Below are 27001 nucleotides of genomic sequence, written 5' to 3'. Positions count from 1 at the left end.
TTCACAGTCTTGATGAGTATCTGGTAGGAATATATTCTGAAAGAGCAACCCAGGCAAAGACATTATTTGAATATTGTTTGGAGTTTGCAGAATGCCTACAGCTAAGTGGCAAAAAGGAAATTAGCAGCAGGTGATGTTAGGAAGGCAACAGAAGAAAATTTATGTAGAAACTCTGTGGTGATGTAGATTGACTCTGGCTTTTTCTACAGGAAGATAAAAGCACCATGACTGAAGTACTAAGAAGTGGGTGAAGGGAGGAAGACACATAAGGGATTCATGACTGTCAAAGTAGGGAGACGATGGAGACACAAGAAGTGATAAAGTGAAGTTATTATTGAAAGTTTATTGTGGAAAATTAAAAACATACAAAGCATAAGCTAATATAAGCCCTTCTTTCTCTCACAAAATACCCATTAAGTTCAGAAATTATGTAAACATAACCAATCCTATTTCACTATATCTTAGCCACTTCCCTCATGTTTTTATTGCATTATTTGTGAGAGGTTGTGTGAAGGTTCTAGCAAAGGAGTGCAGCTACTTGCAAACCCTCAACAGAAGAATGGTCGTCTCTCTGCCTCTTTTCTGGAAGGCCATCTGAGCGCAGCTTCTGAGGGATGCACAAGCAGCAGTGAGGGAGTAAGGGGACACCCGTCTCGCCAGCCAAAACAGCCGAATCAACCCTGGTCGAATCAAGGCAGTGACAGATGTCACAGCCAGATCGCCCTCACCTCCCCTTATTGCATTATTTTTGGCAAACTATATAATTTCATCTATAAACCTTTTCAATTGAGTTTTAAAAGAGAAATACTTCTTTAAAGCAACAATGTTATTAGTTATATCCTAAACACAAAATTTCTTACTATATCAATGCGCAAGTTTCACTTAGTATTTCATGTGATTTTTTTTCCTAATTGTATTTGCTTGTATCAATATAAAAACAAGTTCTGTCCATTTAACAGATCTCATTTAATTTCTAAGTATTTCCTTCCTCTTTCATTTCTTCCTATCTTCTTTCTTTGTTGCTTTCTCCTTCATTTAACATTTATTTACTGAAGAAACCAGGGCATTTGTCTTACAGAAATTTCCCATAGTTTCGATGTTGCTGATTGTTATGTTATGAGCAAATCCCATTTAATATATTCACTCCCTGATCAGAGCAGGCTTTGAGTTCTCAGCCCCGGGTCCCACACACCTGGGTTCCTCTGCTGGTACCTTCATGCGTAAGGCTCGTCCGAACGTGTGGAGAGGGACCTTGAGCATGGCTGTGGCTAAGTCTCTGGAGGTCTTTGGCAGCTCTGCTCGGGGTGGGGAGGGAAGCTGGAGCTTCCCTCCGAGGGGCCCCAGGGAAGAAAGCCAGGCGCTTGGGCCAGAGACTGCGTCGATCCCTTCTGGGAGCTTGCTTTTAAGTCTCTGGATGTTGGCCATTGATGGGATTACAGGGCTGGGGGCAGTCCCTGGTGTGACCCCCTAGCTACTGGAAAATGGGAAATCTGGGAGGAAGAGGCCCAGTCCCGATCTGAGCAGGCTTGGAGGTCTCAGCCCTCCAAGCTGAGGCTATATATTTTCTATTTACCTAACTAGTAGGTGGAACATGAAGCATCCCCCATTCAAAATTGTGGCTTGCTTCTTTCTTTCTTTCTTTCTTTCTTTCTTTCTTTCTTTCTTTCTTTCTTTCTTTCTTTCTTTCTTTCTTTCTTTCTTTCTTTCTTTCTTTCTTTCTTTCTTTCTTTCTTTCTTTCCATTTCTTTCTTTCTGGTTTTTTGGGTCACACCCAGCGATGCTCAGGAGTTACTCCTGACTCAGGAATTACTCCTGGCGGTGCTTCGGGTCGTATGAGATACCTAGGATTGAACCCCGGTCAGCCACATACAAGGCAAACACTCTACCCGCTGAACTATCACTCTGGCCCATTATATTCTTTCTTAATCTACAAAAAGAATTCTCACACCAATTATTTAGGAAAGGTAGTTCTTTGTCCTTTTAGTGAGAAATAGTATTGAGATACTAGTCTATGCTAAGGTATTCATTGCTTATGGGTTGAAAATTATTCCAATATTTTTATTGCACAGACTAAGGACATAATTTACATAAATAGCTCTTTCAAAAAGGGAAAGTTCATTATCAGTTTATGTACTGATATTTTCAACTCAATTTTATTTCTTTATGTTACTTAACTTTAAGATTTTATATTTGTATTTTTTCTCTAAAACAGCATGATTATGTTTAAATTTTGGAAGCTCATCCTATAGCATGATTCTCTGATTATTTTGATTACCTAGTAAAGTACTTAATATCCTACTTTAAATTATTTTTTCTGTAAACCATTTAGAGCAAATACTTTTACCTGTAACTATGCTGAGAGGGTGTAAACCAGCTTTCTTCAACCTTTTTCACCTATACTCTGTCACCTGGTTGACCAGTGATTTTCAACATTTTTACAACTTTGGAACTGCACTGGTTCAAGACCTTGTAGTTGAATATTGCTGGTGTGAACAGTGTAAGTGAGAGGGAATGACCTATATCTTTGCTGTGATTCATCAAGCCAGTAGACGCAGCTGATCCCCGGTGGGAGAAGCAATTGTTGACAGAGATAAGACCCACTCAGTCTTTTGTATGTGTAAATACCAATTCACCAAAATTAGTGCATTTGATTTACTACAGTCCTTCTCCTTTGTAATTTGTTTCTCTAAAATCCCTGTTCAGTCTTTCAATTGAACATTCAATCACTAAGTCAGAGTGGACGAGTCAGAAGTCTTGGGAATGGCACTTGCCTTGCATGTGGCCAACTGAGGTTTGATTCCCAGAACCCCATATTGTCCCCTGAGCACCACCAGGAGTAACTACTGAGTGCAGGGTCAGGAATAATCCCTGAGCACCACCAGGTGTGGCCCCCAAACCAAAACCAAAACCAAAAACAAACAAACAAAAAAGGGAAGTCTTGGGAATAAATGTACATGGGCAAAAAAGAAGAAATCTGGAACTGGTTGATCACTTCAAGGACCTTGAAAACTTCTCTGAATGGCTGCTTTGTATTAGGGGCAAGTCACAAGCAAGACATTCCTAGGAACTTTCTGTGGGGTTTTCATCCTTAGAGGAGATCTTTTCTGATGACTCCTCTGGGAGTTGTGAATTCTTCACCTCCGAGTAGATAACTGCAGTCTGCTGGGGTGGAAAGAAATAAAGAGGTACTGGAAAAAGAGACAAGACATAGATAAAAAGTGGGAGAGAAAATAGTAAGAAATAATACTCACTGTATTCTCTGGAGATGTTGTGAAGCTAACTGTTGGAGAAAAAGAGAAACGTTGAATCAGGCTTATTAGAATTCTCCCAGAGTCAAGTCTTTTTGACTGTTTTTCAGAGACTGGGTACGACTGAACCTGAAACATTTGAGGTCTTTCCATTGATTGCCATGTTTTTTCCAACCCTAAACCTGCAAGATATCCTACAATGCATATACATTTCTGTTTTACCATTTCTTAACCCAGCCTCCTGCAAGCTATTTTCACACCCCATCTTTAAAGTCTTCATATAATGTCACATCAAGAAAGCTTGTTCCTTTCATTAACAGATATTGAGACATAATTTTCCTCCAAGTTTTAACTCTTGCCTTTTTTAATTTACAGGACCTTCATTCCAGTTCTTCCCTGATTATTTTTCAAGCTACTGTGAGAGTTCGCCATGTGTATGCTCCATGAGGAAAATCTTTTAGATGTTCTCTCTGTCTATTGTTCTCTCTCTCTGTGTGTCTTTGTCTCTGTCTCTGTCTTACCTCTGGCTCAGCTACACAAACTCGTTTATTGGCCTTATTTTAGAATCCCATAAATCTCGAAAGAGATCAAAAGCCACAGTCAGGGCCAGCGATGTGCTAAAGGTGAGCAGGCATGCCCTATGGGGCTTATGCAATAGTTTATTTCTCTGGAAACGATTGAAACAAGAGCCATGATCCAAAGACACACAAAAGAATCTCTGAACCAAGCAGCTTCCTGCAGAGATGCCTCCAGACTTTAAGTCAGGCCAACTTCATTGGGGTGCCTCACAAGGGGGTAGGCGTCATCCCTCCACCTGTCCCCTAAAAACCCCCGGTGGCCACCAACTTTCAGAACCCAATGAAAAGTGCAGGGCCCCATGGAACCCATGAACCCACAAACTTCCCCCAGACTGCTACTTAAGCTCTTTAACGGCCATGATTCAGAGACATACAAAAGATTCTCTGAACTGAGCAGCTCACTGCAGAGATTTTTCCAGACCCTAATTATCTAAAATTTTAGAACTCCAGGAGCACATGGTCACTCTTGCAGCTACACAACATCTTATGCTATTCATAACAAGCAATATAAAAGAAAGTATGGTGGAGATTGTTTGCCATAGAGGCAGGGGGAGGGATGGGATGGGGAAGGATACTGGGAACCTTGGTAGTGGAAGATGTGCACTGGAGGAGGGTTGGGTGATTAATTATTGTATGACTGAAGCTCAAACAGAAAAGTTTTGTAACTGTATTGCACAGTGATTAAAAATTAAAATAATAAAAAAATTTAAGAAAATAAGATTAACATACTGAATAAAAAAAAGTAACGCGGAGTTCATGTCCAATTCAATCAGCTTAATCAATGGCTGAATAAATAGCAGTACTCCTACATTAAAAATTAAATTTAAAAGAAGAATTTAAGCACAGCATAGTAGGGATTTTATTGGTTTTTCTCACTGATTGACTCTGCACTTGAAATATACTTACTACATAGGAAGTACTTAGTAATATGTAATGAGGAAGAAACAGAAAATTATGTTTGCAGCCAGAATCTCTCCAGTAACTTACCATTTCCTTCTTCTTTGACACAAATCGTCTGGATCTCTGAGTACACCATATTTCCCTCTTTGAGGTGTGCTGGAAAGAAAAGAAACACTTTCTAGTCTGCTCCAGTCAGTGTCCCTTGTAAATTCTTTAGCAGTCTATTATTGAGTATAGATGAAGCAATTATATATGGGGAGTTTCTGAGTTTGGGTTAGTTTGGGAGGTCAGGGGCCTTTGCTCAGCCACAAAACACATCTTATTCCCCTGGATCAGATCAGGAACGCATTGCTGCCTGGGTATCCTCACCATAGCCATCCACTGGTTGTAACTCCATGGCATCAGGACACATGGGTTGAGGTGACTCTTTTGGTCTTGGTGTGGGAGAGCTGCTGTAAAATACAGAAATACATGATTATTCCTGGACTATGATAAACAATGAGTGGGGGAGACAGAGAGAATGGAGGAGAAGGTGGGTATTACAACAGTTGTTGAGAACTGAAAATCCTGAATGGTTTAAATGAAGTTTTATTAGATCTATTTGGAATCAGATTATTGGTTTGTTAGAAATTCTGGACAGGAGGGTTTGGACTGGCAATCTGGAATCAAGACCAGAGTGTCCCTGACAATCATCTTTAGACCAAATGATCACTCTCAACTTTTTAAAAACAATAAAAACTAGACTCTTTATATCACTAGGTAGTAGTTTAGTATCTTTACATCACTCTGGAAAATTAAAGAAGGGATTAAACATCATCATTTCTCCAGCCCTGTGGCCATGACTTAACAAAAAATGTTTCTATAATTCAAAGAAAAGTGTAAGATTTCTTTTTTAACCAAAGTTTTAAGCACATAATCTGGTGATTATACATGAAAGGAAGGAAGGACGGAAGGAGAAAATTCTCTAGACAATCTAGAACAAATGTTCATTAACACAATCTCAGCACAAAAATTGTCTCTAATATTATTCTCACAAGAAATATTTTGTGCTGACCTAGAAAGTCTTTAATCTAGATATAATCATTTAGATGCATGAGTGCATTTTCAAATAAGAAACTGATACAAATTTATGTAAAATATATACTATCAAAAAGAATAGGGGGCTGGAGTGATAGCACAGCGGGAAGGGCATTTATTTGCCTTACACGCAGCCGACCCAGGTTCGATTCCCAGCATCCCATATGGTCCCCTGAACATGGCCAGGGGTAATTCCTGAGTGCAGAGCCAGGAGTGAGCATTGCTGGGTGTGACCCAAAAAAAAAAAAGTATAGAAACAATCAGTGTTGGAACATAATGAGGAAAAAGAAACCCTTGTTCACTTGCTCACTGTTGGTGGGAATGTTGACTGGTTCAGCCTCTTTAAAAAGCAATATAGAGGGGCTGGAGCAATAGCACAACAGGTAGGGCGTTTGCCTTGCACGCGGCCAACCCAGGTTTGATTCCCAGCATCCCATATGGTCCCCTGAGCATCGCCAGAGGTAAGTCCTGAGTGCAGAGCCAGGAGTCACCCCTGAGCATCGCCGGGTGTGACCAAAAAAAGAGAAAAAAAAAAGAAAAAACAATATGGAGATTACTAAAAAAGTTAAGAATTGACTTTCATAAGACCCAGCAATTCTACATCTTGGGAATCTATACCAAGAGCCCAAAAGTAGTGTTTTGAAAGATAATGTTTTTCTAGTTCATTTTAGCACTATTCACAATAGTCAAAAATAGGGAACAACTCAAGTGTCCAACAACAAATGACTGGATAAAGAAAATACCTAGACACACAAACTGGACTCTACTACTCAGCTACAGGAAAGGTTAAGAAATATCAAACTTTTTAATTTTTTCCTAGTGGGTATCAAGTTGGTGAAATCAGTCATATGGAGAAAATCAAATAGAGACTGATTCCTCTCATATATGGGTTATAAAGTAACTTGTTAAGGTAAGAATAAATGACCAAAGACAACAGAAACTGAGAGTTGGTTTATTAAAGAAGTAGGGAGTGGAAGTGGAAACGGATTGGATAGGGACATTGGTGGAGGGAAACGGACTCTCTGGTGGTGGTTGTAGTGCTAGAACAATGGATGCATGAAACTCTATCATTAACAGTATTGTAAATTATGTTGCCTCAAAATGGGGCAGGGATCAAATCTATTATCCAAACTTTTGGAACAATTTTAGGAAATTATGATTTTTATCATTTCAAGAAATACGAAATTGAGATAATTTAGCTATATTAGAAAATGATTTTTATTTGGAAAGTAGAAAAGTTTATTGGAAAGTAAAAGAGAGTAAAAGGAACTTAGGATAGGACTAAATTGTAGAAGACTATCTTGATCTAGTTTTACAAGCTCACTGTTCAGCATTTTTTTTTGTTTGTCTTCATGGTGTGCTTGCTTTATTACTACAACTGCTGACTTAAATTGCAAACTATTCCACAGAAAATTATTCCTATGACAATATGTTCAATATCTATCTTAAGATACAAGTCCATGAAATCATATAAAAAACACCCCATACCACAAAGAATATGAAAATAAAACTCAACATTGCAATTTGCATAAATGTATATAAACCATTAAATAATAGCATATATTAAGCTGCACTTCATTCTCTTTTTAAAATTAAGCAATTCAGGGGGCTGGAGTGATAGCACAGCACGTAGGGCGTTTGCCTTGCATGTGGCCGACCCGGGTTTGATTCCCATTATCCCATATGGTCCCCTGAGCACTGCCAGGAGTAACCCCTGTGCATCGTCAAGTGTGACCCAAAAAGCAAAAAAACAAAAACAAATAAAATTAAGCAATTCATAGAAAGAGAATAAAAATCTCTACTGCTTAAAAAATACTACTGTTTAATCTTTTGCAATCAACATTTGAAATTATTCACATCAAACTGACACATTCTATGCAAGTGTTCAGCATTTTTAAATTTATTTATTTTGAGGCCAGAGACCTGAGTCCTCACCTTGCCGTGTCTCCAGTGTCTTCGGGAATACCAGCTCCTGTAAAACAAGCACAGGTAGTTGTGTCTGCAGAGGAAGCTTTCCCAAAAACCTCACAGAAGAGAGTTGCCTGAGAGAGGTCAGAGGGGTGGGTGGGGGTGCATGGGAAGTCAATTAAAACCTAGCCTAGCTCTGGATTCCCAAAAGAATGATGCAAAATAGGATTGAACAAAACACTTAGCTTGCTAGAGGCAAAAGTACACTTCCTGCATGAATATGCAATTGCTCAAGGATGTGTTGCTACCTTGGAAATATCCAATAAAAACAAGTTGTTTCCTAGCAAAGTAGTGAGGGGCTGAAACAGGCTGATCTCAAGTCCATCTGTGGTTAAGCACAGGCAGAGTTCAGGCTCCGACTCAGGATGGCTAAGGAGACTAATAGCCAAATGCCCAAAGTGCTCCACATCCGGGGCAGGTCAGGTACAGAGGTGCACTCAGAGAGCTAGTAAACCGAAGTGAACTGAAATAAGAGACAGACTTGAAATGTGTGGATAATTGTTGCAAATACAAAAGAGTTTGGATATGTGTTCAGCATCACTATATTACTGTATCACTGTCATCCCGTTGCTCATCGATTTGCTTTAGTGGGCACCAGTAAGGTCTCCATTGTGAGACTTGTTGTTACTGTTTTTGGCATATCAAATACGCCACAGTAGTTTGCCAGGCTCTGCCATGTGGGCAAGATACTCTCAGTAGCTTGCCGTGCAAGGCAAATGCTCTTATGACACCTGAAACTATCCTGACCTGAAGTAAGTCAAAAGCATTTGGAGGGACCGGCCTGTGGAGCACAGGGCAAGAGGTTTGGGTTTGCTTCAGTGAAGTTTCTGAGGAGAAGGAAGGATGATTGGTCAAACGCCGGTTCTGTCTTTCCATCACAGAACCTCTCAGTGTGTTTTGTTGTCCATTTATGGGGGATTTAAGATAACCTGAAGTATGTCATTAACTTTAATTAGAGCTAAAGAAAATACTAGAGGTAACTATAAAGTTTTTGTAACTTTATTTGAAAATTTTTGCTTCCTCACTCTCTCCCACTTCGGACTTAAAAAAACAGACTGGATGTAAACAACTTGATCCACAGCAAAGTGTTTAAAAATTGTAGAAAATTGTGTGGAAATTCAGGTGGAAAGGTAGAAGACAGTGTTACGGCAGAGGTTGAGGTTGTAATGAATCGCCATATCTGAATCAGAACAGGACACGGCTCCAGGGAGATGAGAAAGGGCACAAACCTGACTTCCTCTGGTGCCAGCAGTAAAACAGCAGAGCCAACGTCAGGAGAAGAAAGGTAAACAGTCCCCAAGTGACTCCCACAGCAATGGCGGTACTTCTACTGTTGGCAATCCTCCTGGCGGTACTTCCATTCTTCCCTAAAGGAAAGAACCTACTTGAGCTCCAGCAGAAAAGGGTTGGACCTGGAATTATATGATGCCCTAGGATTTCCTCAGCTTGGTCCTAAGGCTAGGGCCTGGGAGAAGAGGAAAGTAAAAGGGTCAATATTTTGAACATCCTTGAGAAATAGGTTTGGTTGGGGTGGCACAGGCAGTGGCTTTTACAGGGCAGCCCAACCCTGTGTCTAACAGCGAGTGACTCAGCATGAAATGGTAAAGATGGGAGAGAAAAGTCTGGGGCTGGAGTAACAGTACAGGGATAGGGTGTTTGCCTTACATGCAGCCTATCCAGTTTGGATCCCTGAGATCCCATATGGTCCCCGAGACCCACCAGGAGTTATCCCTGTACACAGATCCAGGAGTAACCCCCAAGCACTGCATGATGTGATCTGCCCCCCCCTAATAAAAACATAATAATAAAATAAAGACTTAAAAACCTGGTAATCAGTGATACTGGACATCTTTTTATGTGTCAGCTACCAGTACTCCCTCTAAGAGAGGTATATATTCAAATTTTCTGTCTATATATATTTTTTCTGTCTATATTTTTATTGAGTTTGGTGTGTGGAGTTAACTTGTATGAGTTCTTTATCTACATAGGATATTAGTTAGCCCCCAGTCATAGGCATAGTGTACAAATATCTTCTCCAATTCAGTAGACTGTCTTTCTGTTCTTTTTCTTTGGGTGTGTGTGGGGGTGGGGGGGGGAGTTGTACAGAAGCTTTTCAATTTAAAGTGGTCCAGATTGTTTATCTTGGCAGTCATTTTTCTTGTGTTGGAGTCAAATTTCCAAAGATGTCTCTCACATCATAATGGCATTGTGGAACATTAAAGAGAGAAAAAGAACGATATTGCACTGCTCAGACAGTTTAAATTCCCATGTGAAGTTCTTCATAGATTCAATGTAACCCTAACACAATTCTGATGGCATTCTTGTTTGTTTGTTTGTTTGTTTGGGGGCCACACCCTGTGATGCCCAGGAATTACTGCACTCAGGAAACAATCTTGGTAGTGACTGGAGGATTATATGAGATGTGTGTGTGTGGGGGGGGGGCAGGGTTGAAGGGAAGGGGGTGGAACACAGATTGGCTTAATGCAAGGTTTATAGCCTTACCAGCTGTACTATAGCTCTCATCTCATCCAATGGCATTCTTATACAAGTTTTTGTTTTTATCTTAAAATTTGCATGGAACTTTAAAGATCCCAAATACCCTTTGTATTCCTAAGATAAATGAATAAAGCATGACACATTATACTTTCTGATTTCAAACTATATTACATGCTCTAGCAATTAAAATAGAGTAGTACTAGTACATCGTCCAGTGAAATAGAATCAAGATGCCAGAAATTTACCACGTACATATAGTCAATTAATATTTAATAAGAGAGCCAAACATTTCTTGGAGAAGTTCTTGGAAAGAGATAATATCTTTAGTGTATAGTACTGGGAAAACTAGATATTCAAATGTGAAAGAATGAACTGGATATCTATTGTAAGTACTCAAAAAACTTAACTCAAAATGAGTTGAAGATTTAAATATGCACCATTGTTCATTGGTTTGCTCGAGCAGGCACCAGTCTCCTTTGTGAGACTTGTTACTGCTTTTGGCATATGGAATATGCCACAGGTAGCTTGTTAGGCTCTGCTGTAGGGGCGAGATACTCTCGGCAGCTTGCCGGGCTCTCCGAGAGGAACAGAGGAATCGAAGGCTAAGCAAACGCCTTACTTGCTGTGTTATGTATAACTACCTGAAAATGAAACTGGAAAAATATTTGCAAAAATTCCTTGATATAGATTTTATAATGCTATTATGAATCTTATACCATAACTCAGAAAACAGGAGGAAAAAAGCAAATGAGATTATAAAGTAAAATCTTTCTTAAAAGCAAAAAAAGGACAGAGAGAGAGAGAGAAGAAAAGAAAAAGCAATCTATGGAACAGAGAAGATGTTTGAAAATTATAAATTGCTAAGGGATTATTCTTAAAATAGGAGCTACAACAGTAAATAATTTAATTTCAAAAATGGGCAAAAGGCAACGGAACTGGACAGAGTTTTTTTTTCCAAAAGAAGACATAGAGATCGTCAAGAGGTACTGACAAAGGTGCTAAATATCACTAATTGTCAGAGTAATGCAAATTAAAACCACAGAGTGCTTTCACTACACACCTGTTAGGATGCTTATTCAAAAAAAAACAGAAATAGCAAACATTGGTGAGAATATAAAGAAAAGAGAACCTTTGTGCACTGTCTGATAGAAATTAAGTTGTGCACCCACTATGGAAAACTATGACACCTCAAGTGTAATAAACTTAACATCATAATATATGGACTTCAGAAAAGGAAACTTTATTATTCCTGAAGAAATCTTTGTGTCTGACATCCTTACTGGTAGTTTAAATTGTTTTCAGTAATGGTTGATAGCAATAGTGACAACAGTGGTACTAGACGGGCCATACTCATTTCCAAAAGTCCTACTTTAGTACCTACGAAGTGATATTTACTGTATTTCTCATTGCATATATGCCTTTCCTGGTTTTTGCACACCAGAGGCATTCATTGTTGCCCATTACTGAACAAGAATAGGAAAATTCTTACCTTCTGAATATTTGCCCCAGAATCCAACATTCTGGAATTCATCGACCCAACGGTAGCATACTGTTCTTCCTCACTCTTATTTATAACTTACACATGAGTCAACTCTATCATTTCCAGGAACAGAATTTCAGAGGAAGACTATATTCTTAGGGCAATTAAGATCGAAATCCTGCATTTTTTTTTATTACACTCCCTCTCTTCTTCTTGGTCTATGCCTGATTGACAGACTCCATCTGCAGAGGACTGTCCCCACCCACATAGGACCAGAAGCAGCAGATAGGGATGGGGTAGCCACAACCCAATCCCAGCAAGCCTGGCCCCCAGTGCTCACTTTGCACGTGGATCTCTCTTGGGGGACTGTGCTTATAGATGCTGTTGAGCACAGTTTCAGCGCCACACCAATAAGCTCCAGAGTCTTTTCTCCAGATGTTGGGGATCTGGAATTCTGGGGACCTGCTCCACTTTGACAAGACAACCCCATTGTCTCTGTAGAAGATGAAGTGGAGCAGAGTGTCCTGTCTTTCTGGAGGAAGCTGTACTTGACAGACCAGTGTGACTGAGCTCCCCTCTTCAGGCTGGGGGTCTGTGATAGTCAGTGTTGGATGTGGAAATAGTTCTAGAAAGAGGAGGTAAATGACATTTTCAGTACAATGGTACTCAAATCTGGTAAAAATACGCTTAATAATACTCAGTCCTAGAAAATTTCACACACATAGCAAGACCAACATATCCACCCCTCTGTCATGTTTTTCTTCTAAAGTTACTTAAGTCCTAGTCACTCGATTTTCTATGCTTCCTATAGACCTTAGTCCTCTCGTTTATGGAATTTATATAACTATTAACATATATTTGAAAAAAATATTTTTGATGTTGATATATAAATTGCCCCTTACATAACCTATTTCCCCACCCTGACATTACTAAGTAAATCCATGTGAAACAAAGTACTTACCTTGAATTTTAATAATTTTTAAATTTGATTTATATGTATACATTTTATTCACAGTTCCAAAGCACTGGTAGGCACCACTGTCATTTAACCTTGCTTGAGGTATTACAAGTTCCAAGCTGTTGTTAAAATTAGAAATACGGTGTAACACTTCCCCATTCCGGGTGTATTTCATAGCAGTCAACTCTTCTCTTCTTCCTCTTCCTCTTTTCTTGCATTTCAGAACTAACCTGTCACCTTCAAACATAGAGCTTGGGGTCTGAAGGATAAGGGGACCTGAAAAACACAGGGAAATAAGACATGCCATTTATGGTGCCCTTCCTCCCTCTGAGTGTCATGGATTTCAAAGGTTTTGTGTTCTTTTTACTTTTGTCTACAGAGTTTAGTCTCCTGCTCCCTGATCCCTTATTTTCTTCTAAATAAGTATGTCAGGCTTTAGATGCGACTCTTAAATAAACCTCTAGCACATATCTTTAAGTTTTCTAAACAAACTCAAAATATATTGATTTTGAAATGGAGAGTAATGGATGGGATGGAACGTGATCATAACCTTATTGTCACAGAATATGGAGAAGATCAATAACTCTCACCTGTCTCAGAGCAAGGTTCACCTAAGAAGAAGCTCTAGAGAAATATCCTGGAAAGTGTAATGGCATACTTAACAGAGACACAAGTACACAGTGAGGGTTGGTGAATATGGTCCTCCATGGAAATTCTCATGCTCCTCAGATTCTAATTATAGGTCAAGGCTGTCCTTCATGTCACTGTGCCTCTTTCTCTAGAGCAATGCCCATGGCGTCTATCTCTAAAGTTGGCAAAAGTAGAAAGGAAAAATGAAAAGCTCGTTCAAATTAGAGAGAAGAATAGATATAGAAAAAGGACAGAACCTAGGTTCCATGCATGAGGTTGGAGATTACTTACTAGTGAACTCGTGGTTTATGGCATTTTCACCTCATAACATTCGTGTAGGTATAATTTCTCCCTTTGGGATCTATAAATTCTTTTTTTTTTGTTTGCTTTTTGGGTCACACCCAGCGATGCTCAGGGGTTACTCCTGGCTCTGCACTCAGGAATTACTCCTGGCGGTGCTCAGGGGACCATATGGGAAGCTGGGAATAGAACCCGGGTCGGCCGCCTGCAAAGCAAACGCCCTACCCGCTGTGCTATCTCTCCAGCCCCAGGGATCTATAAATTCTTAAGGGTAGGATTTAAGACAGTTTTATTTTGAATCCCTTTATACTAACTCATTCCTTCAATTGCTGTCCATAAGTGTGTAAGAACATTTGTTGGACCCACCTCTCACAGGCTGCAGCCATGTTGACTCAAATGTCTCAACTCCGCTGCTTTACAAATATTCTGTAAATTGTTTCAGGTACCCGATGTCCAGACTGGCGCTTTGAATTTTTTTTTCCAAGTCGGGGTGGGTAGCCTTACCTCCCCAGCCCACAACATTCTCTCTGTATTTCCAAAATCCCCAGAAGCCACATCCATCTGCCATAGCCACTGCCAAGTCAACTCATTGGCCCAGACCTTAGATTCTGAAGTTTCTGGCCCACAAAGTCACAAACATGGCCACGACACCTCCTAAAGCAACAAGCAGCTTAATAAATTCTTTTATTATTTTTTTATTTTTTAATTTTTTGCTTTTTGGGTCACACCTGGCGATGCACAGGGATTACTCCTGGCTGAGCACTCAGGAACCACCCCTGGTGCTCAGGGGACCATATGGGATGCTGGGATTCAAACCCGGGTTAGCCGCATGCAAGGCAAACACCCTATCCGCTGTGCTATCACTCCAGCCCCGCAGCTTAATAAATTCTTATAAAAGGTTTTAACATCTCTGTGATGAGATATAATAATTCTCATATAAATTAATTTTTTATATCCACTGACTTTTTTATATTGCAACTTTGTTATCTAATAAATTTTAATTTTAGAATTATATCAACAGTTATGGCTTTTTTACATTAAAATAAATAAAATAATTTTAACAAAGAACATCCACTGCTTAATATTAGACATTTCTTTCATTGTTTTGGTTATTTTGACCACACCCAGAAAAGCTCAGGGACTGCCTGCAGCTCAGTGCTCAGGGGGCACATGCTACTTGAGGCAGCGTGTGATACGAAGATAAAACTTGGGTGTCCTGCAAAGCAAAGCATGAAATTCAGTCCCTTGAGTCTTCACCCCAGCCCCAATATTAGACATTTAAACTTTAATATCAGTAGCAGTTTGAGAGACATTTACAAAGTGAGTGATGAAGCTGAAAATAGCTAAGGTCAAGTGGAATGAAGGACCTCAGTTCTTAGAAACTCTAGAAAGCTAAGATGTTCCTCAACCATCTCCAAAGTTTTAACTAATTACTTTTTCTCACCTGAATAAAACAGCACGTTCACAGGATTACTTGGGAGTGAGCCTGGAGCCTGGCATCTGTACGTTCCAGATTTACGAACCTTGAGGTTGTTTTCTGTGGTTACACTTAGTGTATTTTTCTGAAAATGCCAATAATATTGTGTTTGTCCTGCAACATAATCATGAGATCCATTGCAAATCATCTTCACTGTTTTTCCTTGGAAGAAGGTGGTCCATGGTGGACGGATGGAGATCACTGATTGATGTGCAGTGGCTAAGGAGAGAAGAGAAATGAGTCTAAAGTGGAGATGCCTGAGTGCAGGAACAATTGGCCTTACCATGTGCAACCCCAGTAACACAACTCCCCATGGAAGATCAGGGATGGGACACTCGCAGCTTCCTTACCTTTAAAGGTGGCCCAAGTCCAAAAGTAGATTCCCCTTGAATTCCTTATGTTATTGGCACCCCTCTAAGGTGAACATTTGTGTGGCCTGGATGTGTGGGAGTGAAGTTGTAAATAGAGGGAGTATAATAATTGATTTAAATTTTACATGAGGATCTGAATTGTATTTTTACTGACAAGAAATAGGTAGAGGTGAGCAGACTGATATCTAAAGTGAGAGAATGCTGCAGTAAATAATTTCCTCAATTAATTGTCCAAATTTCAAATACATTCTTGCATAATGATAAAATATGGGTCACACATAAAGTGCTGTCTCCTACATTTGAAACATTGATGGGCAGGAATTGAAAGATGGAAAGATAAGAACAAATTAAAATGAAGCCTATTTCTCTATTCTTAATAGTATCAATAGATTGAAAACTATTTCTCTTTCTCTCTTTCTTTGTTGATATTTAGAATTTTTTTCTCTGTCCCTTTCAGATATATCCCCCAAATGGCAAAGTCAGTCTCTTCTATCCTCACAGCTCAGGGAAGTCTTTCTTAAGATGGAAGGTCTGTGCCAGAGAGATAGTCCAATCAGTAGGGTGCTTACCTTGCATGCAGCTGACCCAGAATTGATCCTTGCCTCCCCATATGGCCCCTCAAGCCTGCCAGGATCAATCCCTGACCTCAGCGCCAGCAGTAAGCCTAGAGCACCATGGTATGGCCCCCAAACAAAAGCAAACAAACTGAAAAAGCATTGTTTTCTAAAGGATATGTCCCAATATCTGTGAAGGAGAAGAGTCTGACTTAGGTGGGAACCTTGTCCCAAAATGCTAAATAACCACCGCTGGTCTGAAAATCTGAGAAGCTTATTTCCTCTCTGGATAAAAGTCCATTACTTAGAACTGATCTACAGTACTGAGTTTCCATGGCAAGGGGATGGGGAGACAGTGAGAGGGAAATGGACCCTCTGGTGGGGAGTGTGGTGTTGGAACATTGTATGCATAACACTGTAATTAGCAGTACTATAAACCACAGTGTTTAAAATTTAAAAAAAGGAATTTTTTTTGAAAATGATAGGGTTTCATGGATTCAACATTTCAATATCACAACCTTCATCAGAATGCCCTTCTCATTAATCTTTTAAAACACTTTTTTCAAAATGACCCTTTTCCTTCCCTATTCCCCCACCATTGTAAGCCAGTTCTGTAGACTAGTTCTCTATTTCCTTTGACCAACTGATATTTCCTTACTATCTTTCTTTGTATCTTGCATATGAGAGAGATAGTTTTCTATCTCTCTCTCCTTCTGACTAATTTAATTCATCATGATACTCTCTAGATCCATCTATGTAGCAACAAATCGCATGATTTTGTCTTTCTCATAATTATTCTATTATGTATATATGCTATAGTTTTTTTAACTCATTTTTCTGGTTTTTGACATGTGTTGTTTCCAGATTTGGGCTATTGTAGATAGTTCTGCAATGAACAGAGGACCACAAATGTTTTTTTGAGTAGTAAAATCCTATCATTAAATGTTGTAAATCATGGTGCCTTTAAAAATTAAAAAAAAAAATCCAGGGCTGGAGCGATAGCACAGCGGGTAGGGCGTTTGCCTTGCACGCGGCCGACCCGGGTTCAAATCCCAGCATCCCATGTGGTCCCCTGAGCACGGCCAGGGTAATTCCTGAGTGCAGAGCCGGGAGTAACCCCTGTGCATCGCCAGGTGTGACCCAAAAAGCAAAAAAAAAAAAAAAATCCTGCTGAGGACTTAAAAACAACTACAGGCTGCTCTCAGCAGTGAAGAAAACCGGCGGGCACCACACCAGAGAATTCTTCGGACTCCATACTGAGCCAATATCTCCGGGACCCCCAGATGGAGCAGGTGCAGTCTCCCCGCCTTCTCCAGATGGAATTCCGGTGACCATGAGCTTCTGTACGCATGGCTCCGATATGTGGCTACAGGACTATTCCTCCGAAGCGGCGGAATGACCTTTCCTGATATGCAAAGTGAGCAATGGAAAATAAATGACTTAGTGTCTGCCTCTGCCCCAAACTAGAGAGTGGTGACACATGGGGCCTCACAGGATGGGGGGTGGAACAGGCCCCTCTCCCGGCCTGGACGAGGCCCTGAGTTGCCGCCCATGAATGGCTCCTTGCTCCTGAATGGCCATGATCCCAGAGGCACACAAAGCAATCTCAGCTTTTGGCAGAAATCCCTCCAGACTTATTATAAATATTGAATGTGATCAAAGAGGAGAGAGAGTAAAGTGGAAATCATCTGCCGCAAAGCAGGGGAGGGGTGGGATGGGGGGTATACTGGGGTTCTTGGTGGTGGAGGGTGTGCACTGGTGAGGGGATGGGTGTTTGATCATTGTATGACCGAAACTTAGACTGAAAAGCTTTGTAAGTGTTCTCATGGTGATTCAATTAAAAAAAACACAAACAAAACAGAGACTGGAGCGATAGCACAGAGGGTAGGACGTTTGCCTTGCATACAGCCAACCCAGGTTTGAATCCCAGCATCTTATAAGATCTCCTGAGCACCGCCAGGAGTAATTCCTGAGTGCAGAGCCAGGAGAAACCCTTGTGCATTGCCGGGTGTGGCCCCCCCCAAAAAAAAAACCAATAACAACAATTTCCTAGTTGACATTTGGTACTTGACTACTAAGTGCTGCAATAAATGTAGGTTTGCAAATATCCCTTTAAATTCATGTTTTTGTATTTTGGGGATAGATACCAAGAAGTGGTGTCTTTGGTTTGTATGGTAGTTTTATACCTTTTCTTTTCTCTCTCTCTCTCTCTCTCTCTCTCTTTCTCTCTCTCTCTCTTTCTCTCTCTCTCATATGTGGGACCTAATGTAGCAATAAAGGGCTAAAGGCAACACAATGAGAGAACTGATCCACAAAACTGAATTGATTGGTGCTGGGGGTGGGGTGCAGCATTGGAAGGGAGGGACTTTGGGTTCGAGTGGCAGGTAAGTAGGTACACTGGTAATGGCTGTGGTGTTACAATTATGTACATGGGAAATTATAGTTATCAATATTTAAATTATAAAACTTCTAGCAATTAAAAAATTTAAAACAAGTAAAACAAACAAAATATTATTACCTAACATGGATGTTCTCTTTAAATAATATTAAAGTTAGGATGAAGTAATTATAACCAATATACCTTCAAGTTCTCTTAAGATTAGTTAAGGTTTAATCTCTAAACAAGTTTGTAGTCAGTTATATCTTGTCTCTATAAATGTGTAAGCTTTTTTTTTTTTCTGTTTTACAGTCTCACCAGATTGCTGTGGGCATGTCAGTCATGTTAGTGCTTGTTCTTTTATGCTGACCTCCTAAAAACTGGGCTTCCCCCCAAAATTCAATAGTTATAAAATGATGTTCCTCCGAGCAAGCAGAAAATTGCCTCTCGTCACCAGAGCCTGAAATATATGCCACAATGAAATAAACACACATGTCAAATAACTATCGTGGCTTTTATTTTCCAATGACCTGTTTACTTAGAAGTCTCGTTCTTTACTATCAGTGCCTTCTTCCTTCCCATTTCCCCTTCAGATGGTATATCAACCCCAAATTTCAACTGCCTCCTCTAGTCACATTTTTCTATGCAGCTCACTAGGTAGTGCAGCTGATTTTCTCTTTCTACTGAGTTCTATTAGTAGAATTTGTAAGTCCCCATTATAACCTAGACTAGAAAGGGAAAGTTTATCTTCCCTGACACAACCAAAGTAATTCAACCCAAATTATTCACTTGTAAATATCCATCTTTTTATTGGAAATCTTCCTCCTTTAATGCTACTATCCAATCTTCTGAAAGGCAAGTGATTTAACAGGCCGTTCTTTCACTGGCATACAATGAAAATAAATGACAACATGGTATTTCAGATTGCAGGAGGTGGCACCAACTCACGAAGCAGGTAAAAGTTCTGGGGGACTCGGCCATCTCACAAACTCCGACCAGTGTAAGAGAGCAAGGTCTGTCAAGCACTGAAGGGAAATCAGTGACAGGGAGAACACTTGCTTGGTTTCTGAAAGTTAGTCCACGCACTCCTCAACACGAGTCAGTTCAGGGCAAGGTATTCCAAAGTTTTGAAGCTAGAAGTAGATTAAGGGAAGATAAGGTTGGGGAAGGCCTTTTTAATTTAGAGTGAGATAAGAAAAGAGAATTGAAAAGGTGGAAAGGAGGGAGTTGAAAATCCTTTTTCACAAATCTCTCCAATTTCTGCCCCAAGCACAGTCACTTAGACTGAAATCCACATTTCACTTTTATTTATTTATTTTTTTACTGCACCCAGATTCCCCAGTTTAAAAAGTCAATATTAGGTCTATGTTTTGTTCTATAATTTGCCTGTGGTGATTTTAATTCTGCAAGATAGAGCATAAAGCATATCACTTCTCCTTGTGTTGTTTTACACTTTAAAAATAAAAATCTCAATTTTGTGTGAAATTTAATATAATTTTTTAAAGTATAGTACCATTTTAAGTGGCTTTTTTCTTCCCTTCTGAGGACCTTTATGCTCAAGAAAAGAGTATTGTCCACATTTTTATTTTTTGCTTTGAGGCCACACCCAGCTGTGTTCAGGGCTTTCTTCTGGCTCTGAGCTCAGGGATTACTCCTGGCAGGACTCATGGGATGCCTGAATCATGGGATGCCTGAATCTAACCCAGGTTGGCATCCTGCAAGGCAAAGATTCTACCAGCTGTACTATCACTCTAGCTCCTCGCCCATATTTTATTTTATTATATCTTTTGCTTTTTGGGTCGCACCCAAAAAATGCCCAGGGATTGCTCCTGGCTGTGAACTCAGGAATTTTTCCTGGTGGTGCTCAGGGGACCATATGAGATGCTGGGGATGGAACCTGGGTCAGCAGCACAGAAGGCAAATGCCCTCCTGCTATATTATCGCTCTGGCCCTCATCCACATTTTAGAGCTGAGGTGTATTTAGCTTTTATTAAGTTCACTATCACTATCACTATCATCCCATTGATTGTCGATTTGCTCGAGCAGGCCCAGTAAGTTCTCCATTCATCCTGGCTCTGAGATTTTAGCAGCCTCAACTTTACTCCTCCTTCCCAATGGTGCCGCATTAGAGGCTCTTTCAGGGTCAGGAGAATGAGACCCATCATTGTTACTGTATTTGGCATATGAATACACCACAGGGATCTTGCCAGGCTCTCCAGTGTGGGCAGGAAGCTCTCAATAGCTTGCCAGGTTCTCTGAGAGGGAGAACTAGGCTATAAGAGGTCACACAGCTGCTTAGCTTCTGCGAGCTTGTTGTGGTATTTTTTTGTTTGTTTGTTTTTTTAAAAAAATTTATTGGTTTTTCTAGTCTCTGGATGTTGGCTGTTTATGGGATTATATGGCACTGGGAGGAGTTTGTGGATGTTACCGCCTAGCTACTAGAAAATGGGGGATCTGGGCAGAAGAGGCCCAGTCCCAATCCGAGCAAGCTTGGAGATCTCAGGCCCTGGTCCCGCACACCTGGGTTCCTCTGTTAGTTCCTTCATGCGTGAGGCTCATCCAAGCATGTGGAGAGTGGCCTTGAGTATGGCTGTGGCTGGGCTCCACAGGGCTTTGGCTGCCGGGGCTCTGCTCGGGGTGAGGAGAGAGACTCAACCCACCCTCTCCAAGGGGCCCCAGTGAAGACAGCCAGACGCGGGGGCAAGAGACTCAAGTTCAAAACTTAAAATACTCTTTTTTTTTTCTGAAAGAATTGCCTGGTAAATCATTTAGTTACACCCAAAAGTAAAGGTAATACTCCTGTTGCAGGCAGATAAGTAGGAGTATCCTGGTAAATGTAGCACTGTAGCACTGTCGTCCCGTTGTTTTTCAGTTTGCTTGAATGAGTACCAGTAATGTCTCCATTGTGAAACTTGTTGTTACTGTTTTTGGCATATTGAATACACCATGGGTAGCTTGCCAGACTCTGCTGTGCAGGCGGGATACTCTCTGTAGCTTGTCGGGCTCTCTGAGAGGGACAGAGGAATTGAACCCAGGTTGGCCGTGTGCAAGGCAAATACCCTACCCACTGTGCTATTGCTCCAGCCCCCTGGTAAATGTACTTTGGGAAAATAATAAAAGCTAAAAGGAGATGGCCTGTTCCATATAATTTTAGGATCAAGTGTTACATGAAAACTTTTAAAGCAGGCAGAACTTCTGTTACTATGCAGAAATAACAAGAGCATATTTTAGAGCAAGCTGTTGTGAACCATTTCAAAGGCATCTAGATGGATCCTCAGGATAAAAACAAAAAACAAAAACAACCTTCTCTTTCATAGTGCATTGGACTCATATCTCACCTCCTTTACCTAACTTTTACGAGGGCAGCTTGGCTACCCCAACCACATTAGGCCAACAGTTCACACCCACCTATTCCAATCAAAATACTCCCCAAACTCACCAAAATAACAATGAACACAAGAATCTGTTCAAACTTAATCTAAAAGAACACATTCCCTGAAGCTGCACTAGAAGCCCCACATAAGTCACACAGGAGTACCAAAGAGGAAGGTAATTCTTTGAAGGGGAAAGAGACCACCATTGACGGAGCTCATCAGAGTTTTCCATGGCAGTGAGAGGGGGACACTGTTGGATCCACCTCCATACTACTACAGCAACATGGGGAAAGAGTGAAGGTCCCCACTGCAAGGAGTAGATGAAGATAAGAGCCTTGAAGCCTCAACATGGAGTACCCACATATACAATCTCTCTGATAAAGAATTCAGAGATGAAATGGTGATGATGGTCAATGAGTTCAAAGAAACAGTGGGATAGACACCTAATAAAATACAGGAGGATATAAAAGAAACAGTGGAATGAACAGTCAACCGGAAGAAATGAGAGCAGAAATAAGAAAAGTACAAACAGAAGTGTCACTAATAGAAAATGGTAGATGAAATAAAAAAAAAATTCAGTGTGTGCTCTCAACAGTAGAATGACAACAGACAAAGACAGAATCAGTGAGCATGAAGATGAGTCAAAAAATCATCTACCACAAGCCCAGGGCCCAGCATTATTGTTATTTTTTTTACCTTTTGGCTTCTATTTGTAAATCAATAATTTAAAATAATTATATAGAATTTGTCAGAGGGAGAGGAGTGGGTATTCTTCTCATTTGAATTTTTTTTTAATTGAATCACCACGTGGAAGATAACAATGCTTTCAGGCTTAAGTCTCAGTTATACAATGCTAACACAACCATCACTTCACCAGCGCACATATTCCACCGCCAAAAAAAACCCCAGTATACCTCCCATCCCTCCAACCCCCCATTCCACCTGTGTAACTGATAAATTTCACTTTACTTTCTCTTTACTTTGGTTACATTAAATATTAAAAAAAATACTCACTGTTATTGTTAGGAGTTCCCCACTAGAGTCAGACCTGATGTGAAGAGAAATGAGGTTTTGGATTTCTGTATTTTAGCAACTAAGTCCAGGGAAATTTCTTCCAGAAATTGCATCATTGCAAGCTTGTAACTCTCGTCTGTGGTCCTGTGGTCCTCACTCATAATATGGCAGTCGCCACACCCTTCTCCCCTCACCCCCGCAAGGAAAAGGCGTGAGAGAGAAAAACCTTTCCCCCTCCTGGGCAGGCATGGGGCTGAGGTTTAGTTCTCAGTCTGGAGACATTTTGCAAGGAGCTGCCGGTATCAAAAGTAGTTTAGCTGGCCTCTGGAATCATGCTTGTGCAGCTGCGGTGAGGCCACACATGTGCGGCTCCCCGGATCACATCTCGGTGGAGGGTCCCAGCATTATTATTAATGCGGAATAAATGAAAAGTCTTTCCAAGATCCGGGACAAAACAAGGATGCCCACTCTTGCTACTTCTATTCATTATAGTATTGAAAGCACTTGCCACAGCAATTGGGGTGGGATGAGGGAGATATTAAGGACAGCCAGAGAGGAAAGGAAGAAATCAAACTCTCACTATTTGCAGATGATATGATACTATACTTAGAGAATCCTGAAGCCTTTACTTTGAAGCTCCTAAAAACAATAGAGTTATATAGTAAAGTGTCAGGCTACAAAATCAATTCCCAAAAGCCCATGGCTTTCCTATATGCAAATAATGAAAGAGAAGAAAGTGATATGAAAAAAACAATTCCATTCACAATCATGCCTCAGAAAATCAAGTACCTTGGAATCAGCTTAACTAAGGAGGTGAGGGACCTGTACAAAGAAAGCTACTAAATGCTACTTCAAGAAATAAAAGAGAACATGAGGGCATGGAAACACATCCCTTACTCATGGCAATGTTAATGAGAATTAACATTGTCAAAATGACAAGATTCCCCAAAACATTATACAGATTCAATGTGATCCTTATAAGGATACCCTTTATGTTTTTTTCAAAAAATTTGATCAAACACTCTGAAATTCATACGGAACAATAAACCCCCACGAATAGCTAAAGTAAATCTTGGGGGGGGAAACGATGGGAGGCATTACCTCCCCAACTTCAAACTGTACTTCAAAGAAGTAATAATTAAAATAACATGGTATTGGAATAAAGACAGACCTGCAGACCAATGGAATAGGGTTGAATATCCTGACATACGCCCTCAAATATGCAACAATTTAATCTTTGATAAGGGAGCAAGAAATATGAAGTGGAGCAAGGAAAACATCTTTAACAAGTGGTGCTGATAAAACTGAAAAGCTATATGCAAAAAAAAAAAAGGGTGGGAGCGCTCAGACCTCTAACACCATGCAAAAAAGTCAGATCAAAGTAAATTAAAGATCTCAACATCAGACCAGAATCCATAAGGCACATTGAAGAAAGGATCGACAAAATTCTCCACAATATTGAAGCTAAAAATATCTTCAAAGATTAAATGCCACTGACCATGCAAGTAGAAGTAAAGATAAACAAATTAGACTACCTTAAACTAAGAAACTTCTGTGCCTCAGTAGAAACAGTGACCAAGATACAAAGAGCCTACAGAACAGGAAAAGTTATTCGCCCAAACCCCTCTAATAAGGGGTTACTATCAAGGATATACAAGACACTGGTTGAACTCTACAAGAAAAAAAATAAACCATCCAACCCTATCAAAAAATGGGGCAATGAAATGAACAGAAACTTTCTCAAAAAAGAAATTCAAATGGTCAAAAGGCACATAATAAAATGTTCTTCATAACTAATCATCAGAAAGATGAAGATCAAAACAACAATGAGATATCATCTCATACCACAGAGATTGGCACGAGCAACCAGTGCTGGCATGGATGTGGGGAGAAAGGGATTCTCTTTCATTGTTGGTGGGAATGCCGACTGGTTCGGCCTTTTTGGAAAACAATATGGACAGTCCTTCAAAAACTAGAAATTGAGCTCCCATTTGACCCAGCAATACCACTTCTGGGGACCTAAAAACACACAGAAGAGGCACCATTTGCACACCTATGTTCATTACAACACTATTCATCATATCCAGAAACTGGAAACAACCTGGTGCCCAAGAACAAATGAATGGATAAAGAAACTATGGCATATCTACACAATGGAATACTATGAAGCTGTTAGGAGAGATGAAGTCATGACATTTGCCTACAAATGGTTGGACATGGAGAGTATCATGCTGAGTGAAATGAGTCAGAAGGAGAGGGACAGATATATAATAACTGCATTCATTTGTGGTATATAAAAAATTATAGTAGATGACTAATATCCATAGGTCAGGTAAAACAGGGGCTAGGAAAACTATGATCTCCTATGAGAACTATGATCAATGGTGGGAATCAACCACAGTGTATGTGGAGTGGAGGGTAGGTAAGATAGAGAAGAGACCATTATAACAATAGTGTCTGGGAGTGATCACGCAGAACAATGGGGTATTCTTAATAACCTTTCAGTATTATTTTTGCAAACCACAATGCCCAAAAGGAGGGGGAGGAGAGAGAGAGAAAGAGAGAGAGGGAGAGGAGAAAAGTGCCTGCCATAGAGGCTGGCTGGCAGGTGGGAGATGGGGCTTATGGGAGGGAATGTGGGGACACCAGCGCTGGAAAATGTACAATGGTGGAGGGATGGATGTTGGAACACTGTATGGCTGAAATCTAATCATGAACAGCTTTGTAAGGGTCTATCTCATAGTGATTCAATTTAAAGGGTCTATCTCATAGTGATTCAATTTTTAAAAAGCTACATGATCTTAAATAAATAAATAAACTTTCATAAACAAACAAACAAAATGCCCAGTCCTGAAGTAGCCCAAAGGCATGAAGACCACACCCCTTTGACATGCAAATCATGAACTCTTTAGAGAGCACAACTAAGGCACTACTCAGATGCAGAAATCCAAGACTGCACCCAGAGAGAGATCTACAGTGCAAGAGATAAGATTATGAGAAGACCATCAACAGTGCAAGGCTTTCCTGTGATGACACCCTTGTTAATTTCTATGTCTACAAAACTTCAGAGAAAAGCCATCTGGAGAAATTGTGTTAAAGCTCCAGAAATCCTTTCAGCACTCTTGTCCTCTCAAGCCCGTGCTCTCTCTTGAATATGCATTTCCATCTCTTTATCTCTCCTCATTTAATAAAAACTTTTTTGTGTGACTATTTTGCTTCCTCCTGGAAGGGAACTTTATAGGGTGGTGTATTTTATGTGAAGTAAAAATTTTCATGCAGCAGAATTCTTTGCTGTGTGGTGGTGACTTCAGGAGGAGACAGGGATTGTTTTAAATGTATAGGGGCCGCTGCAGTGGTGCTGGCAGTAGGGAATGGGAGCTGGGGAGTAGAGGAAAGAGTTGCCCTGCCGCTGCTGGCAATGATCTTTATGTTGGTGCAGGGCCTGCTAGTTTGGGGGGAACACCCTATCAGGGTTGGCCACGTGCAAGGCAACTCTGACCCTGATAGGGAATCTCCTGCCCCCGATGTCTCCACTGGGGTCCCTCGGAGGGGGGTGGCTTGAGTCTCTCTCCCTGCCCCAAGCAGAACCCCAGCAGCTGAAAACCTCCAGAACTCAGCTATAGTCATTCTCAAGGCCACTCTCCTCACACATGAAGGAACTGGTAGAGGAACCCAAGTATGCGGGACCTGGGGTTGAGATCTCCAGGCCTGCTCGGATCAGGACTGGGCCTCCTCCACCCAGGTCCCCATTTTCCAGTAGTTAGTCACACCCACAAACTGCCCCTAGTACCATGTAATCTCATCCGAGGCCAAGATCCAGAGATTATAAAACAAAGCTCTCGGAACAGAGCGACACAGTTTTTCCTCTCTGACAACCTGGCAAGCTACTGAGAGTACCCCGTCCACATGGCAGAGCCTGGCAAGCTACCTGTGACGTATTCAATATGCCCAAAACAGTAACAATAACGGGCCTCATTCCCCTGACCCTGAAAGAGCCCCTGATGCGGCAGCGTTGGGAAGGACTAGTAAGGAGTGCGAAAATAGTAAGGACTGCTAAAATCTTTTTTTTTTTTTAATTTTATTGAATCACCGTGAGATAGTTACAAGCTTTCATGTTTGGGTTACAATCTCACAATGATCAAACACCCATCCCTCCACCAGTGCACATTCCCCACCACCAATATCCTGGGTATACCCCC

The 27001-nt window shown here is 40.6% G+C and overlaps 1 protein-coding gene across 1 annotated transcript; it reads right to left on the bottom strand.

Annotated features, from left to right (window-relative positions):
- Nucleotides 1-3060: 3060 nt before the first annotated feature.
- On the bottom strand, nt 3061-17388 carry FCRL4 (Fc receptor like 4). Its single transcript, XM_012935343.2, has 8 exons — nt 17385-17388; nt 15080-15331; nt 12709-12981; nt 12088-12372; nt 7739-7775; nt 5096-5178; nt 4814-4882; nt 3061-3188 (listed from the first exon to the last, which is right to left on the bottom strand). Exons 1-8 carry the CDS (start codon nt 17386-17388, stop codon nt 3061-3063), a joined length of 1131 nt encoding a protein of 376 aa, XP_012790797.2.
- Nucleotides 17389-27001: the final 9613 nt, after the last annotated feature.

This window comes from Sorex araneus, chromosome 5 (genome assembly GCF_027595985.1).
Source record: "Sorex araneus isolate mSorAra2 chromosome 5, mSorAra2.pri, whole genome shotgun sequence".
NCBI classification, from domain to species: Eukaryota; Metazoa; Chordata; class Mammalia; order Eulipotyphla; family Soricidae; genus Sorex; species Sorex araneus.
Note: the sequence above shows the minus strand (reverse complement) of the source record. Positions and strands in the feature narration are given on the sequence as shown.